This window comes from Capsella rubella, unplaced genomic scaffold, assembly GCF_000375325.1.
Source record: "Capsella rubella cultivar Monte Gargano unplaced genomic scaffold, Caprub1_0 scaffold_5, whole genome shotgun sequence".
NCBI classification, from domain to species: Eukaryota; Viridiplantae; Streptophyta; class Magnoliopsida; order Brassicales; family Brassicaceae; genus Capsella; species Capsella rubella.
In genome coordinates, this window is record NW_006238919.1 from 9,723,649 (window position 1) to 9,736,979 (window position 13,331).

General features: G+C 37.0%; 4 protein-coding genes across 8 annotated transcripts; 2 read left to right on the forward strand and 2 right to left on the reverse strand.

Annotated features, from left to right (window-relative positions):
• The first annotated feature begins 26 nt into the window (after window positions 1-26).
• LOC17886186 (serine/threonine-protein kinase KIPK1) lies at window positions 27-4,368 on the forward strand. Of its 2 annotated transcripts, none has more exons than XM_006290502.2 (3): window positions 27-201; window positions 1,205-3,240; window positions 3,317-4,368. In XM_006290502.2, exons 2-3 carry the CDS (start codon window positions 1,316-1,318, stop codon window positions 4,197-4,199), a joined length of 2,808 nt encoding a protein of 935 aa, XP_006290564.1. In that variant the 5' UTR covers window positions 27-201; window positions 1,205-1,315; the 3' UTR covers window positions 4,200-4,368. The 2 variants fall into 2 exon arrangements, with proteins under 2 accessions (XP_006290564.1, XP_023638215.1); XM_023782447.1 differs by lacking the exon at window positions 27-201 and adding an exon at window positions 262-376.
• Window positions 4,369-4,925: 557 nt separating this feature from the next.
• On the forward strand, window positions 4,926-5,880 carry LOC17887193. The gene is made up of 4 exons (XM_006291865.2): window positions 4,926-5,169; window positions 5,247-5,357; window positions 5,433-5,513; window positions 5,591-5,880. The coding sequence occupies exons 1-4, from the start codon at window positions 4,939-4,941 to the stop codon at window positions 5,663-5,665; spliced, it is 498 nt and encodes a 165-aa protein (XP_006291927.2). The 5' UTR covers window positions 4,926-4,938; the 3' UTR covers window positions 5,666-5,880.
• On the reverse strand, window positions 5,817-7,820 carry LOC17886460 (putative pre-16S rRNA nuclease). Of its 4 annotated transcripts, none has more exons than XM_006290222.2 (8): window positions 7,640-7,820; window positions 7,493-7,558; window positions 7,157-7,308; window positions 6,921-6,978; window positions 6,518-6,586; window positions 6,335-6,430; window positions 6,120-6,209; window positions 5,817-6,021 (listed from the first exon to the last, which is right to left on the reverse strand). In XM_006290222.2, exons 3-8 carry the CDS (start codon window positions 7,303-7,305, stop codon window positions 5,971-5,973), a joined length of 513 nt encoding a protein of 170 aa, XP_006290284.1. In that variant the 5' UTR covers window positions 7,306-7,308; window positions 7,493-7,558; window positions 7,640-7,820; the 3' UTR covers window positions 5,817-5,970. The 4 variants fall into 4 exon arrangements, with proteins under 4 accessions (XP_006290284.1, XP_023638219.1, XP_023638218.1 ...); XM_023782451.1 differs by having other exon boundaries at window positions 7,157-7,319; XM_023782450.1 differs by lacking the exon at window positions 7,493-7,558.
• Window positions 7,821-7,982: 162 nt separating this feature from the next.
• Window positions 7,983-10,468, reverse strand: LOC17884907 (growth-regulating factor 4). Its single transcript, XM_006291173.2, has 4 exons — window positions 10,092-10,468; window positions 9,775-9,972; window positions 9,205-9,502; window positions 7,983-8,587 (listed from the first exon to the last, which is right to left on the reverse strand). Exons 1-4 carry the CDS (start codon window positions 10,312-10,314, stop codon window positions 8,149-8,151), a joined length of 1,158 nt encoding a protein of 385 aa, XP_006291235.2. The 5' UTR covers window positions 10,315-10,468; the 3' UTR covers window positions 7,983-8,148.
• Window positions 10,469-13,331: the final 2,863 nt, after the last annotated feature.

Sequence of the window (13,331 nt, forward strand, 5' to 3'; positions counted from 1 at the left end):
CTCTCATTCTCTCTCATCACATTCACTCAAAAAACCAAAAATTTACACCCAACCCCCAAAAAAGAAATCAAAACTTTTACTTTCTCTTCCTTTTCTTTGGATTCTCCACTTCTTCAAGCTCCAAGGCCATTTAGGGTTTATCTCAGTCTCTTAATTCAACCCAAATTATTTATCACCAAAGCAAGCTTTTTTCCCCCCTGGGTAAGCCTTGTTCCTTTAGTTTCTCGCTAGCTTCTTCTTTCTTTTTTTCATTACCTTTATGCTTCTGCACGCCTTCATTTCCACTTTTTTTTTGGTTCATCTTCTGTAACTCTCTCTTTGATTTGCTTTATTATGTTTTGATGAGATTTGGGGACCGTATTCAGGGGTTTCTTTGGTGGGTTTCTCTCAAATTTTTTCTACTTTTTGGATTCTGACCTTTCATTATCTAAATGTGGTCACTTGGGTCTGTCCAGTTTCAGCTCAATGTATTAGGTTTTCGAAAGCTTTTCTGGGTTTGCTTTACCTTATCTTTGTTCACGCATTGGCTCTCTTATGATTTGACATTGTTTGTGGGGTTTTGTTTAAAAAATTAGTCTTTTAAAAAAAAACAAATAAAAATTGCTATATTTAGTTTTGGTTAAATCGAATCTTCTTCACTCATTGCTTCAGCTACTACTGTTCTTCTTTGTTTCTCAGTAAAGTTTTAATTTTTTGAGATCTGAGTTTAATGTTGTTTCCTCATAGCTGTTAGATCTCTTACCTCACTCCAAGCTTGCTTTCTTCTTTACGCGGTTTGATTTATTGATTTTCGTAAACTTTTCTGCAAAAAGTTTTGATCTTTAGGGTTCTTAGCGATTCCTGTTCACATCACTTGACTCTAATTTCAATTTCAAATGTTGAAAAATATCTTTCGATTTCAATTACAGAGATGGTTTTGAACAAATTTTCAATATAAAAATGTCTTCTTTTTCGCTGTATTAATTTATGGGTACCTCTCTCTATCTGTACTTCGTGTAGGGTTCATGATTAAGTCTACAAAAACATAATGAAACACCTATAGCTTATTAATTTGCCTTCTAGATCTGTTGCTTCTCTTTCAATTTCTTCATCTCCTTGCTTTTATATTTATCTTCATTCATTTCATATCCCTACTCCATACACATTTCTCTCCATTTTAAGTTACTGTTCTGTAACCAGTTTTTTTCTGATTATTCTCTTTCAGGTAACTGTGATTGTGTTTCCAGAAGTTTTGAAACGGATCATACAAGATGAATAACTCGGTTCTGCTTTGATTTTTCTCAGAGGTTTTAGTTACTGTATAAGCTCTGTTGCAATGGGATCGTTTGCAGGCGCTTGTGAAATTGTGGAAGAGAAGGATGATGAAGTAAGATTGCCAAAACATTCAGGGAGATATGGTAAATCGGTTATGGGGTCGTCAAGCAAAGATTCGGAGCGGAAGCAGCGAGAGTATCATGGTTCTCTTGAGTATGACATTGATAAGCTTTTTCAGTCTATTTCTGTGAAACCATCAACGAGGTTGATGAGTTCTTCTTTCCATAATCACGAGACGAGTGCAAGTGCTGGTCCAAGCAGGACGACAAGCCCTTCCAAGAGAATTGCATCCATGAAAAAACCGGGGACACCTCAGTCGCCTAGAGTTTTTGGTCTCTCTGATTCGGTTTCCCTGAAGCAGGCTTTGAGGGATCGCTGCATTTCCAAGGCGTCGGAAATGGCTGCTCAGAAACGGTTGTCGAAATCCGCAGCTGCTTCCCCAAGGGTCTCAGAAGCAGACAGGATTAAGAGTTTGTATAACCAAGTTTCTAATGAATCTACTAGCAGCAGGTCTTTGCTTGTTCCTGTGGACAAGGGTAAAGGAAGTTTGGTTCAGATACCTTCGATGCCTGTAAACGATAAACCAAGCTCTTCAAAGAGCGTGCCTCAGCGGTTTGAAGAGCCTTCTAACCCTATTTCTGAGCCATCTCAAGCTGTATCCAGTTTGGGATTACAAGGAGTGGAAAATCAAATGCGGGAGATTAAGCTGTTGCATAAATCCAACAAATCTGGGTCTTGTCTGAGTTCTGGGAGTGGAGATTATGAGATAGAGTTAGAAGAAAATGTTGCGTCTCCTTCCACTCATGTGTTTGTTCAAGATGATGTGATTGAAATAGACAAGCATGTTACCTCACTGCCTTCTCATTCTAGCGAGAAAGTTTATGCCACAGAGCTTGACAAGAATATTCCTTCATCTGCTTTAGACTCAGAACAGAAAGGGAAGTTGGATGATGCACCTAGTTCAGAGACAGAGAAGAGCAAACCGGTGCGCAAGGTAACAAGAATGATTCCACGTCCCAAACAACCGAAAAAGAAGATTTTGCTTAAGAAGAAGTTGAAGATCGGGCTGGTTTCAGCGACTTACCCAACAAAAAACGATGAAGAAATTATTCCTTCCGTAGATTCTAGTGCCGATAAACTTCTCTGCCAGAGATGTCACTGTTCGTTGAAGAGCACCAGCATTGATAACCATCCGCCCTCATATACTGCTAGTCATAATCCTGAGATTTGCTCAGACAGTTTGAGCTCTGTTTCAAATAATGTTGGTAAAGAAGCTCATCAAGTATCTGACGAGAACTCCTCTAATTCTTGTGATGTCAGTCAAAGTTCTGAAGCTGAGATTGTCATCATGAAACAAGATTTTTCGTCAAGCAATAACAGTGGAAACGTTGCAATGCATGTAAAGGAAACAGAGAATCCAACTTCTAGTGAGAAATTCGAGTTTTCTTTGAGTTCAAAAGATAGTCTTGGGGATTATAGCAGGAGCACAAGCATGAGTGAGGAGAGCAATCTGAGCAGATTTAGCTGTGGGAATAAGCCTCACATGTCGATGGATGTGAGATGGGAAGCGATTAAGCATGTGAAGGTTCAATACGGCTCTATGGGTTTACGACATTTCAACCTTTTGAAGAAACTCGGTTGTGGAGATATAGGAACAGTCTATCTCGCCGAGCTGATTGGTACAAACTGTTTGTTTGCCATAAAGGTCATGGACAACGAGTTCTTGGCAAGAAGGAAAAAGTCTCCACGGGCACAAGCAGAAAGAGAAATACTTAAAATGTTGGACCATCCTTTTCTTCCTACATTATACGCGCAATTTACTTCGGATAATTTGTCTTGTCTAGTCATGGAATATTGTCCGGGAGGAGATCTTCATGTCCTCAGACAGAAGCAGCTAGGCCGGTGTTTCCCTGAACCTGCAGCGAGGTAATGATTTACCTTTTACATTTCGCGTCTAGATCATTAACTTACTAAAACTGATGATAAAAATTTGTTTTTGTAGATTCTATGTTGCGGAAATTCTCCTTGCATTGGAGTATTTACACATGCTTGGTATCATATACCGGGATCTAAAACCGGAAAACATACTTGTCCGCGAAGATGGACACATTATGCTTACAGATTTCGACCTCTCACTCCGTTGTGCTGTGAACCCGACTCTTCTCAGGTCAAATTCTCCGCCTGGGAAAGATCCCGCAAGAATTTCAGGTCCATACAACACATCCAACTGTATACAACCATTCTGTATCAGCGAACCTTCTTGCCAGGTTTCTTGTTTCAGCCCTAGGCTCTCCTCAAACCAACAACAAGGTAGAAAGCCGAAGAAGGCTGATCATCTTTCGAAAGCGCAACAACACTTGAAGAGATCATTACCTCAGCTCGTGGCTGAACCAACCGAGGCAAGATCCAATTCCTTTGTGGGAACACACGAGTACTTAGCCCCAGAGATCATTAAAGGAGAAGGACACGGCGCTGCGGTTGACTGGTGGACTTTTGGGGTTCTCCTTTACGAGCTTCTGTATGGGAAAACACCTTTCAAAGGTTATAACAACGACGAGACGTTGGCCAATGTTGTGTTGCAGAACCTCAAGTTTCCAGATAGTCCGCTTGTGAGCTTTCAGGCAAAGGATCTGATCAGAGGGCTTCTGGTTAAGGAACCAGAGAACCGGCTCGGGTCAGAGAAAGGATCTGCAGAGATCAAAAGACATCCTTTCTTTGAAGGATTGAACTGGGCTCTGATCCGGTGCGCAATCCCGCCTGAGCTTCCAGATTTCTACGAGTATGGTGGTGGACAAGAGGCGGCGGCAGATTCGCCTGGAGGCAGTGATAATAGGTATCTTGAATGTAAAGCCATAGGCGATCATCTTGAGTTCGAGTTGTTTTAAGCAAGACGGAGAAAATTTTCTGGTAAAAGTTTCAGAGTAAACGTTGTTGTAAGTTTATATCTAAGTTAAGTCTAAATGTCTAATATGTAAATCTAGCTCTCTGAGACATAATCTCATATATTCCACCAGCTTTAGTCTCAAGAAATATATATATATACTCATTCTAGTTTTTTGCTGTGCTAGAAGCCTAATTTTATTCTGTGTTTTCATAATTTGGGTTTCAATAAATTTACAGCACCAAACTAACGTTTTTGTTAAGATGTATCATATATCAAACCACAAAAGTAACAAAACGGTATATGCCTATAAGGGCCGCCAATACTAGTTTTAACAAATCAAATTTGTCAAAATTGCAATGATTATGCAAATGTTACGCCTAAAGTGTCATTTTGTCATGCATTGATAAGGCCATTTAGAGAAAAGTTTCATATTTTTAGTTCATGTTACAAAAGATTGCAACTTGCAAAAACATTAAAGAAGAAAAGCCCAAAAAGAACATCTTAAATCATCATCAGATCAGCTCCACTTCCATTACGAAATTGAATTTATTTTCCCTTTATTACTTTTCCTTTTTGGCGGGATTGCTTGCTTTGATTTTGGGATGGTGTAAAAGCAAAGTTATTTCGTTTGACAAGGTTTAAGCAAAAGCAAAAGACACTAAGAAAAAGTAGATAAATATATATTGGGAGAGAGATATAGAGTAGAGAATTGTTGTAATAACAAGAAGAAGACTACAAAAATGAGTAGCAAGAACAACTTGGGAGCTGCTGCAGCTTCTGCAGTCAACACCACTAATGGTAAGCTTCCGATGGAGGAAAACGAAGATGAAGAGATATGGAAAGTTGCGGTGTCGAGGTTTCAAGCCAGAGAAGAAGAGATCGAGAAGAAGAAGTTGAGTGTTAAGGAAAAGGTTCAACAGCGGCTTGGTTTTGCAGAGGAAGCTACAAGATGCTTAACTCAAACACTGGAAGTAAGTTTTCTTTTAAAAAAGCCTTTTTTGTTGAACATGGTAGACAAACAAAGTTAATAATGTTCTTACTAAAACAGGAGCTAGAGATTATGGGAGATCCTATGAGAAAAGAAGTCGGAATGGTGAGGAAGAAAATAGACTTGGCAAATCGAGATATCAAATCTTTGGCTCAAAGCTGTCAGAAGAAGGTTTCTCATAATTTCATCTGTCAAAATCTTTTCACATTTTGTACTCTGCAGCTCTATTTAACCCAAATTTCACAGGAGAAGGAATACAAAGAGACATTGGAAGCTTTCAACGAAAAGAACAAAGAGAAAGCTCACCTTGTTTCAATGTTAATGGAGGTAATTGGTTTAACCAACTTTAAGGCTTATAGATTCATACAGCAGATCCAATGTGAGTTGATGATCTTCTTTGGCAGCTACTGGCTGAAAGTGAAAGATTAAGGATAAAGAAACTGGAGGAAATCAACAAGACTGTTGGAACCTTGCAATAAGGAGACACAATCCACACGGATCTTACCTTAAAAGAGTCTGAAAATTTGTTTTGAGTTTTTTGGTATTAGATTCTGTTCAAGTCCTTTTTATTAAATCTGAGCTACGATGTACGATAAACAAATGCTTTACCAACGGTTTAAAAGATATGAATGCGGCCAAAACAAAACTTCTTAGAGGATACTAATTTGTTTGATACATGATGTCTGTTATTTTTGTATACATAAGTTAAACTCACAAATCAAACATCATCATATCATTATCCGAAACAGCTGCTTTGGCTATTTTGTCACTACTCGTTATTCTTTTACTCTGCTGGCTCAGTGTTTACACACCTGTTAGCGTAATCTAAATACTCCTGCAAGTAACAATCAAACGTAAAAGAGCTTTCCACGAATGACAAGAGGAAAGCAAACAAAGATTTCCTCGTTTCTAACTAAACCAGAATAACCGTACCTGAAGTATAACAACTGCAGCTAACTTGTCCGACATTGTCTTCTCTTGAACTGGATGTAGATTCAAGGGCTTCAACAGCAGTTCAACTGTCTGTGGATTATATTACATGAGAATCAAGTGCTTATAAGTTATGGCGTCAAATACTAATAAGTTATGGCGTCAAATGCTAACACTAGTATTTACTAGGACTTACTAGATCCTGGCATAAATTATACCTTTGATGATAATCGCTCATCCCAATATGTGTACTTCACATCCTTGAGTTTTTCGGTTTTACGAAGTTCCTCGATGAAAAGATTCACAGTGACAACCTAATCCATGTTAAAAAAATCTTCATTTGGTTATAAGTGCAAGAAAAGAGGGAATATACTTTTCAATTAAGTGGCAAAAAAGCTTACATCCTCTACATTGTTTAGTTTACCAAATGGATAGCCAACAACTAAGCCCGACACAGAAAATGCTTTGACCTGCATGAGACAACGAGATCAGTAAAGCAAATGATTGGTGTAATCAAACAAAGTTCATTATCTACTTGTTGATAGATAGATATCTACAATGTCAAGGACTCGTCATGGATATAACTCAACAGTAATGTTTTGCAGAGACATCAAACACTACATTTAATCACCAATAACCACAAATAGCCGTACGAAGGAAGTAATGATCAATAATTGCGCTCTTAGTAGAGACACTGATCTACACCACTATCAAGCCTTCTTCTCCATTGTCCAAAACAACTAAGAAATTATAGTTTCTCCACTTCTAAAATTTACAGGAACAATAAAAACTTAAGCACATTACCAAGTTCTGAAAATCTGTAGCCATCAAGTCAATGTTTGTTTTCTTCCTAAGCAGAACACTGCAAGAGATGTCAAACATTAGCAACAGCTATGCTGATTGATAGATATTTAATTAACATTCAGTAATTCAACTAGAAAACATTTGCATTTTCGAAAACAACAGTGAAAGTAATGTTCTAGCATCTAATTGACACACTTTTGAATCGAAAAGAGAGGATGAAACAGAATGATATGTACCTCAATGGAGACGCAACCATATTTAAAGGATCTGAAATAGCTAATCCAACATACTTATCACCAACATCTAAACCCAGAAAACGACCAGGGACTGATAGTTTTGACTTCAACGCATTACCCAATAAGCTCAATGGCTTCACATACTTCATTTCCTGTCGACCAACTAAGTTGAATCAAACTTCCAGAAACACTTGTCCAAAATTGAGACTAAAAATTAAGATAATCAGTTAATAAAGTGCATAAATTCGAGTACTTTTGTGTCAAAAACCTTCAATCACAAATTTTGGAAGAAGGGTTTTAAAACTAATCAGAAAGGTTCAAATTTTCATGACGTACTTTAAAAAGTCGGACACTTTCTGGCACCGGAGCACGGAATATGGCGAGAAGAAATGGTTATGTTAACTGTATCGAAGCGAACCCTATTCTCAAGACCTCAACATTGTAAATCAATAGCAGCAGTACTAAAAGAGTGTTTCTGTGTACCTGAATCGAAGAGCAAGTGACCAGCAATGGCGGAATCAGAGTGTTTCTGTGTTCATAATCTAAAACCCACTACGAAATCGTTGATGTCAAGCTCAATCCTTAAACAGCAATCGAGTACCGGAAAAGGTTTATTCCGGTTTAGCTCGAAGCTTCACCGTCGCCGGTAGAGAGAAAGAAGATGAGCAAGAAATTTTTGGTTTTCCCTAAACCTTTCCTGTCTAGCTGAGTGTTCAATTTAAACCGGAAACCGCCTACAATCGAGGTGGTTTAATTGGTTTTCCGAAATTGATTCGGTTTAGCTAAAGTGAAAACTCAAATAATCAACCTCTCTTGTTGAGGTTACTTACTTGCAGAGGATCATATTAATTTGATTGAGAAACAAAAGTTTCATTACACAAAGTCTCAAACTTCAGACATAAATATACTAGCATACCAGGAAACAAAACAATTCAAAAACCAACAAAATGAAGAACAAAAATCCAGACAACAAAAGATTACAACAGTTTTCTTCAATGAAAGACTTGAGTTGAGATTCCCATCTGATGAAGAACACTTGGTGTCGAAGAGGCTGACCTCAAGGCCTCAGCTAATGGTCCACCCATATTATGATGGTTCCCTCCATTGCTCCACCAATTCAATTGCTCCCTCTCATTGTTGTTGTTGTTTCTCATGTTCTCTTCTTCTTCTTCTTCTTCATTGCCTGTGGAAAGCTTTAGAGAAACATCTGAAGAAGTGTTACCGTTACCAGGCATGGAGATGGAAAGATGACAAGTGGATGATCTCATTGGACTGGAGGTAGAGTCTGATGATCGTGGCCAATCATCAAAGAAAGGCCTCAAGATGTGACCATCGTCTGATCTTCCATTGCTGAATCCATTGTGAGCTTCATATGGCCTCTTGTGATTGTTACTGCTGTTGTTGCTTTCTTGTTTCATCTCTGAAGAACAACTGTCACAATAAAAAAAAAGATTGAACAATTACAACAAGAAAGTTAAAACTTGTATCCATTTAAGTAGACTGATCAATTCAATAATGAAAGGTTAGAGAAATAAGTGAATCAGTTGTTTTTTGGTAAATTGTCACAAATGTGTGTTTGAGAGTAAGTGGTTGCAGAATCTGAGAGCTTTATTTTTTGTTGCTTCTATGCAGGTTTGGTCAGCTTTCACTTGAGGTCCTACCAATCTAATTATTTCAAATACATAAGCAGCATAATATACACATATTTCTATCTTTTTCTCTTTCTCTTTCTATTTCTCTGATTGAAAAGTCTCACCCAACTAGTAAAAAAATTAGATTCTATCAAATCCAACTGTTATCATTATCTCACTCAGCAAAAGAAGAAGAAAAAAAAGAAAGAATAATGTTTTATCACAAAGGATGACAAGTCTCTGTTGTCACCCAATTGCCAACATTACCCCTTTCTTCACAGCAATACTTCACAGTGATATGACTATTTCCCAAACAACAAGGTTGTGATAATTGCAAACATAATTTATGCAAAACTATGTTTTGAGTAACAAAGCTAATAATGACTTCAATTAAACAGAGTGTTTTTGTTCAAGTACCTTTGTTGATGACTAAGGTGGAGATGTTGAGATGAACCAGAGGGGAAGAAGTTGTTGTTGTTTGGTCCATGACCAAGCTCCTCTCCTAAGACAAAAGAAGATGGGGCGGTTGTGGCTGTAGTTGTGGTGGTGGTTGTGGCGGTTTCCACAGGCTTTCTTGAACGGTTGCGTCCACGGTGGATGTGGCGGTCGCAATACTTGTGACCGGCTACAACATCCCTCGAACATCTCCATTTCTTGCCGTCGGTTCTCTTGCACCTCCCTGGCTCAGGATCCATTGCTCCTCTTCCCCAGTACCCTGTTTTTTTATTAAGTGTGTGTCCATTAGTAACAACCAACAAAGATCTCACTCAAGACAATGATTAAGAATGCTTCTATAACCAAACTAGTCTACTTCTATGATGCTCATAGCATAGATCTTCTAGGAAAAGGCTTTAAAATATTAATATGGCAGAGATGTATACATATGTATTGGAATTTCTAGATCTTGGAAACATAACTCCAACACCAAAGCAAAAAGCATCTTTCTTTGAAATAAAGATTCTTTCAAAGAGAGAGAGAGAGACTGACAAGAAGGTTGTTGATGAGGAAAACTATGTTGAAGAGGATGGTGAAGGAAATGCATAGAGGATGATTGATGGATGAGACTTTTCTTGATGGGTAAAAGGAGCTCTTGAGGAACAGAAGCACCAGCCAACATGTATCTGTAGATCAGTGCCTGTAGCTCAAGTTCTTGCCACTGTGCCCAGCTGAAAAAGTTTCCTACCTCTACAAAAAAAAAAAAGGATTAACATAGGAACCTCAGATTAAAATATATTTCTCTACATATTAAACTTCACCATTTGACTGAAAAGTAAAAGGAGGCTTATCCCTTAAAAACAACTTACTGAGGAACCTGGAAGAAGAAGAAGAAGAGTCGGGAGAGAAGCATGAGAAAGAAGAGGAAGATGTGGGTTCAGGGACAAAGAGAGGAAGAGGAGCAGCAGCAGAAGTTGCAGTAGTTTGGGACTGAATCTGATCAAAGAAAAAGTTTGATATCTTAGTTGCAGAGCCTTGTTCTTCTGACTCACTCTGCTGCTGACTTCTCCATTGTTTCAGTTGCAAGTCCATGGAACAAAGAGAGAGTGAGTGAAAGAGAGAGAGAGAAAGAGAGACAGAGAAATGTGTTGGTTGCTTTTGGGATAGTTTTTTTCCCTTCACTTATTTTGTTTCTAGAGAGTCTGGCTTAATAAGCAAAGACAACCACAACAAAAGTCTTATTTGTTTGGCTTCTGATGTAAAACACCCAAAAATCAAAAGAACCTTTTCTTTATTTATTTTTTTACTTCTTCTTTTTTTGGAGAGAGCTAGCTAGAGAAAAGTGTTTAGACTATGAGACAAGACAGTTGAGAGCATAAACAAAAATTTAGAGTGGTTTTATAATATAATATCTGATTGGTTTTAAAAATTGTTTCTTTATGTGATATAAAATTATGGTAAGTCAGAAAACCCCAGAAGGAAAGCTCACTGCAAGATGCAGATGGGAGAGATAGTAACCTGCAGTGTTTATGTCTCACTGCCTTGGAAATATCAATTCTTTTTAATCTCATTTTAATAATATTCCATAAGTAGGTTACAGAGAAGCCAAGAAAAGAAGACTATATTAAGATAATGTAATTTAAAGATTCATTCAATGTGATTAGAAAAGTAACCTTCATTTTGTGTGACACAGATGTCATTTTGTTTCAGAGATTGTGTTACAAATGTATTAGTCTTCAGTTAATATGCAATAATCACTTTTGGATTTGACTAAATCAGTCAACTGCTGTTGTGTAGTCTCTATGTTTTGAGTGAGCTGCAGCATACAGTATAATAATGTGATACTCTGATTTTTTACAAAAATTTATGTGACTTGACTACTTAATATAGCATTAAGTTCACCAAAATTTCTATGTAACTATTTTCGCATTTTACTGGTCTTTAACTCTTAAACCATGCTTGTCTTTAGCTAATAATTTGTTTTATTTAGCTAGTTCTAATTTGTAACCGACGTTGTTTTTTTTACATTTGTTACATACTTAGCATTATAATTTGTTTAAAAATATAATATGTAACGTCTGTGTGGTTTTCTAAGCTTTCTTTTACATACTAAACATTATCTTTATATAAAAAAAAGAATAAAAAAACATGGCTAGATAAGTAGCTAGTAGTGTATATATCTAAACACATCGATTGCAGAGAATAATAATATTACCAGAAAAGGCCAAGTGAACTTGGAAACATTTATTAAAAATGAAGTTAGAAAAACATTTAATATTTATTTTGATATCTTCTTCTTTCACTTGGCTGAAATGAATAAAGGCATTAAATATTTTCAAAGTATCTTTATTTGGTGGTGCCAAAACAAAAAACGATAGCATTATTTTGTTGTTTTGAGGAAATAAAGTAATAAATATGAGAAGGACGACAACGATATTTCATGTAGGAGTGAGCCATACCAGCCCTTTCCTTTGGCTATGATATGATGATGAGAGAGCTTTTCTCAAAGTTTCTTATTGTTCTGTTCATTCACTCCCACCAGTTTCGGCGGCATTTATATATTATATGCACTCAACGTTCCGTTTTGCTCCTCTGTAGTTCTGTACTAACGGATCATCTTGTACACTAATCTCTTTGGGCCAAAACTTGTTATGTACCAAAACAAAAATGATAACATCTCTAGGCATTTTCTTCTGTCCTAACTATTAGGAAGCAAACTGAAAGCAATGTGTGAACGTAATGACATTGATGATAATGAATCTACCACACGAAGGCAAAGAACACATTGGTATATATGTCCTTATAGAAATAAAGAAGAAGAACATTGTATGTCTCTTTTAATCAAGAAAACACTAAGCTTAAATTACTGTAAAGGTAACAAAAACAACAAAAATCCAGACTAAATTTATAATCCATTTGATTTGTTGAAAGCATTAGTTTACATTACTATATACTACATTTGTATTAGTTGCTCATGTTCCAAGTGTTTAGCATGGAGCTTGAAGATATATTATTACAAAACTAGATATGTTGTCTTACTCTAAAATCAAGATAGAGATATTACCAAAAAAAAAAAAAAAAAAGGATTATAGATTCAGTGGATGAGGGTTGGGTCACGTGCTATAACTAAGACCAGATGAGATCAGTAGAAGGTCCACGTCCAACCCAAACTCTCTCCACCTTGACCTAACTCACTCACAGATTTGAAAATTTCACACGAGCCGAGTCGAGCCGGACAACTAAAACATCTTAGGGAGCTCTAGTTTCCAACGAGGGCGCAGACAGTGAGTCCCACTATGTTATGTAATGTGTGACCCAATGACCAATTATATGTGCAATGTTTTACATCTTTTCTTCGTCGGCATGTGTGAGATTCTTTACCTTTCTGCTCCAAAATGTTACCGTCTATATATTTCTAAGTTTTCTCGCATATCTATCACTATAACTATAAGCTGTAAGTTTATAAACTATGGGAAAGCTTAGGAAATTAAGTTGATAATTATAAATGTACCAAACAACTTTTTTATGTTCATCTCTAATTTGGTTCTGACAAGCCCTGGACATTTAGCAAAACCGGACATTTTAAGGAATGATTTTGCGGTAATAGATCTCACACTACCTACACTTTGTCCAAAATCTACACTTTCAGAAACATTAAAAAAGTTCAGTAATGGGCTCAGTTTTGGGTCATATATGAATTCAGTTTGATGTCACATGACCATGACAAGACAGGTACGTCTTTTTGGGTCATTGTGTCAAAATAATTTTATAAAAACAAAGGGGGTCATGGTGAGTCAACTTGGGAGGTCTACTACAACTCTCTGGTCTAGTCTAGTCTCTCTTTTTGTGGCTTTGTAACAAAAAATTATACATATTTTGCATCAAGTGAAAAGGTTTGTGTCACGCCAGCACGCGCGAGTCACTCACGTGGTATCACGTGCCATATACTCGTAAAAGTAACTATCACGGTTAGTTTTGTAAACCCGTAAATCTTATTAAACCATTTAGCAGTATACGGTTATTAACGGTTAAAATTATGTTGATTATAGTATACTAATTTACGTTTGCAATGAACAGAAGAAGGCCCATTATAAAATCATCATGATCCA

Excerpts from the sequence above, each read along its gene's own strand:
- LOC17887193 (XM_006291865.2), top strand. The coding sequence starts at position 4,939 with ATGAGTAGCAAGAACAACTTGGGAGCTGCTGCAGCTTCTGCAGTCAAC. Across the intron at positions 5,358-5,432 it reads CTCAAAGCTGTCAGAAGAAG|GAGAAGGAATACAAAGAGAC; the intron begins GTTTCTCATAAT and ends CAAATTTCACAG. Across the intron at positions 5,514-5,590 it reads TTGTTTCAATGTTAATGGAG|CTACTGGCTGAAAGTGAAAG; the intron begins GTAATTGGTTTA and ends CTTCTTTGGCAG.
- LOC17884907 (XM_006291173.2), bottom strand. The coding sequence starts at position 10,314 with ATGGACTTGCAACTGAAACAATGGAGAAGTCAGCAGCAGAGTGAGTCA. Across the intron at positions 9,973-10,091 it reads TTCTTCTTCCAGGTTCCTCA|AGGTAGGAAACTTTTTCAGC; the intron begins GTAAGTTGTTTT and ends TTTTTTTTGTAG. Across the intron at positions 8,588-9,204 it reads CACCTTAGTCATCAACAAAG|TTGTTCTTCAGAGATGAAAC; the intron begins GTACTTGAACAA and ends TTATTGTGACAG.
- LOC17886460 (XM_023782450.1), bottom strand. The coding sequence starts at position 7,305 with ATGAAGTATGTGAAGCCATTGAGCTTATTGGGTAATGCGTTGAAGTCA. Across the intron at positions 6,431-6,517 it reads AACTAAACAATGTAGAGGAT|GTTGTCACTGTGAATCTTTT; the intron begins GTAAGCTTTTTT and ends AACATGGATTAG. Across the intron at positions 6,210-6,334 it reads ATGAGCGATTATCATCAAAG|ACAGTTGAACTGCTGTTGAA; the intron begins GTATAATTTATG and ends TATAATCCACAG.
- LOC17886186 (XM_006290502.2), top strand. The coding sequence starts at position 1,316 with ATGGGATCGTTTGCAGGCGCTTGTGAAATTGTGGAAGAGAAGGATGAT. Across the intron at positions 3,241-3,316 it reads TTCCCTGAACCTGCAGCGAG|ATTCTATGTTGCGGAAATTC; the intron begins GTAATGATTTAC and ends TTGTTTTTGTAG.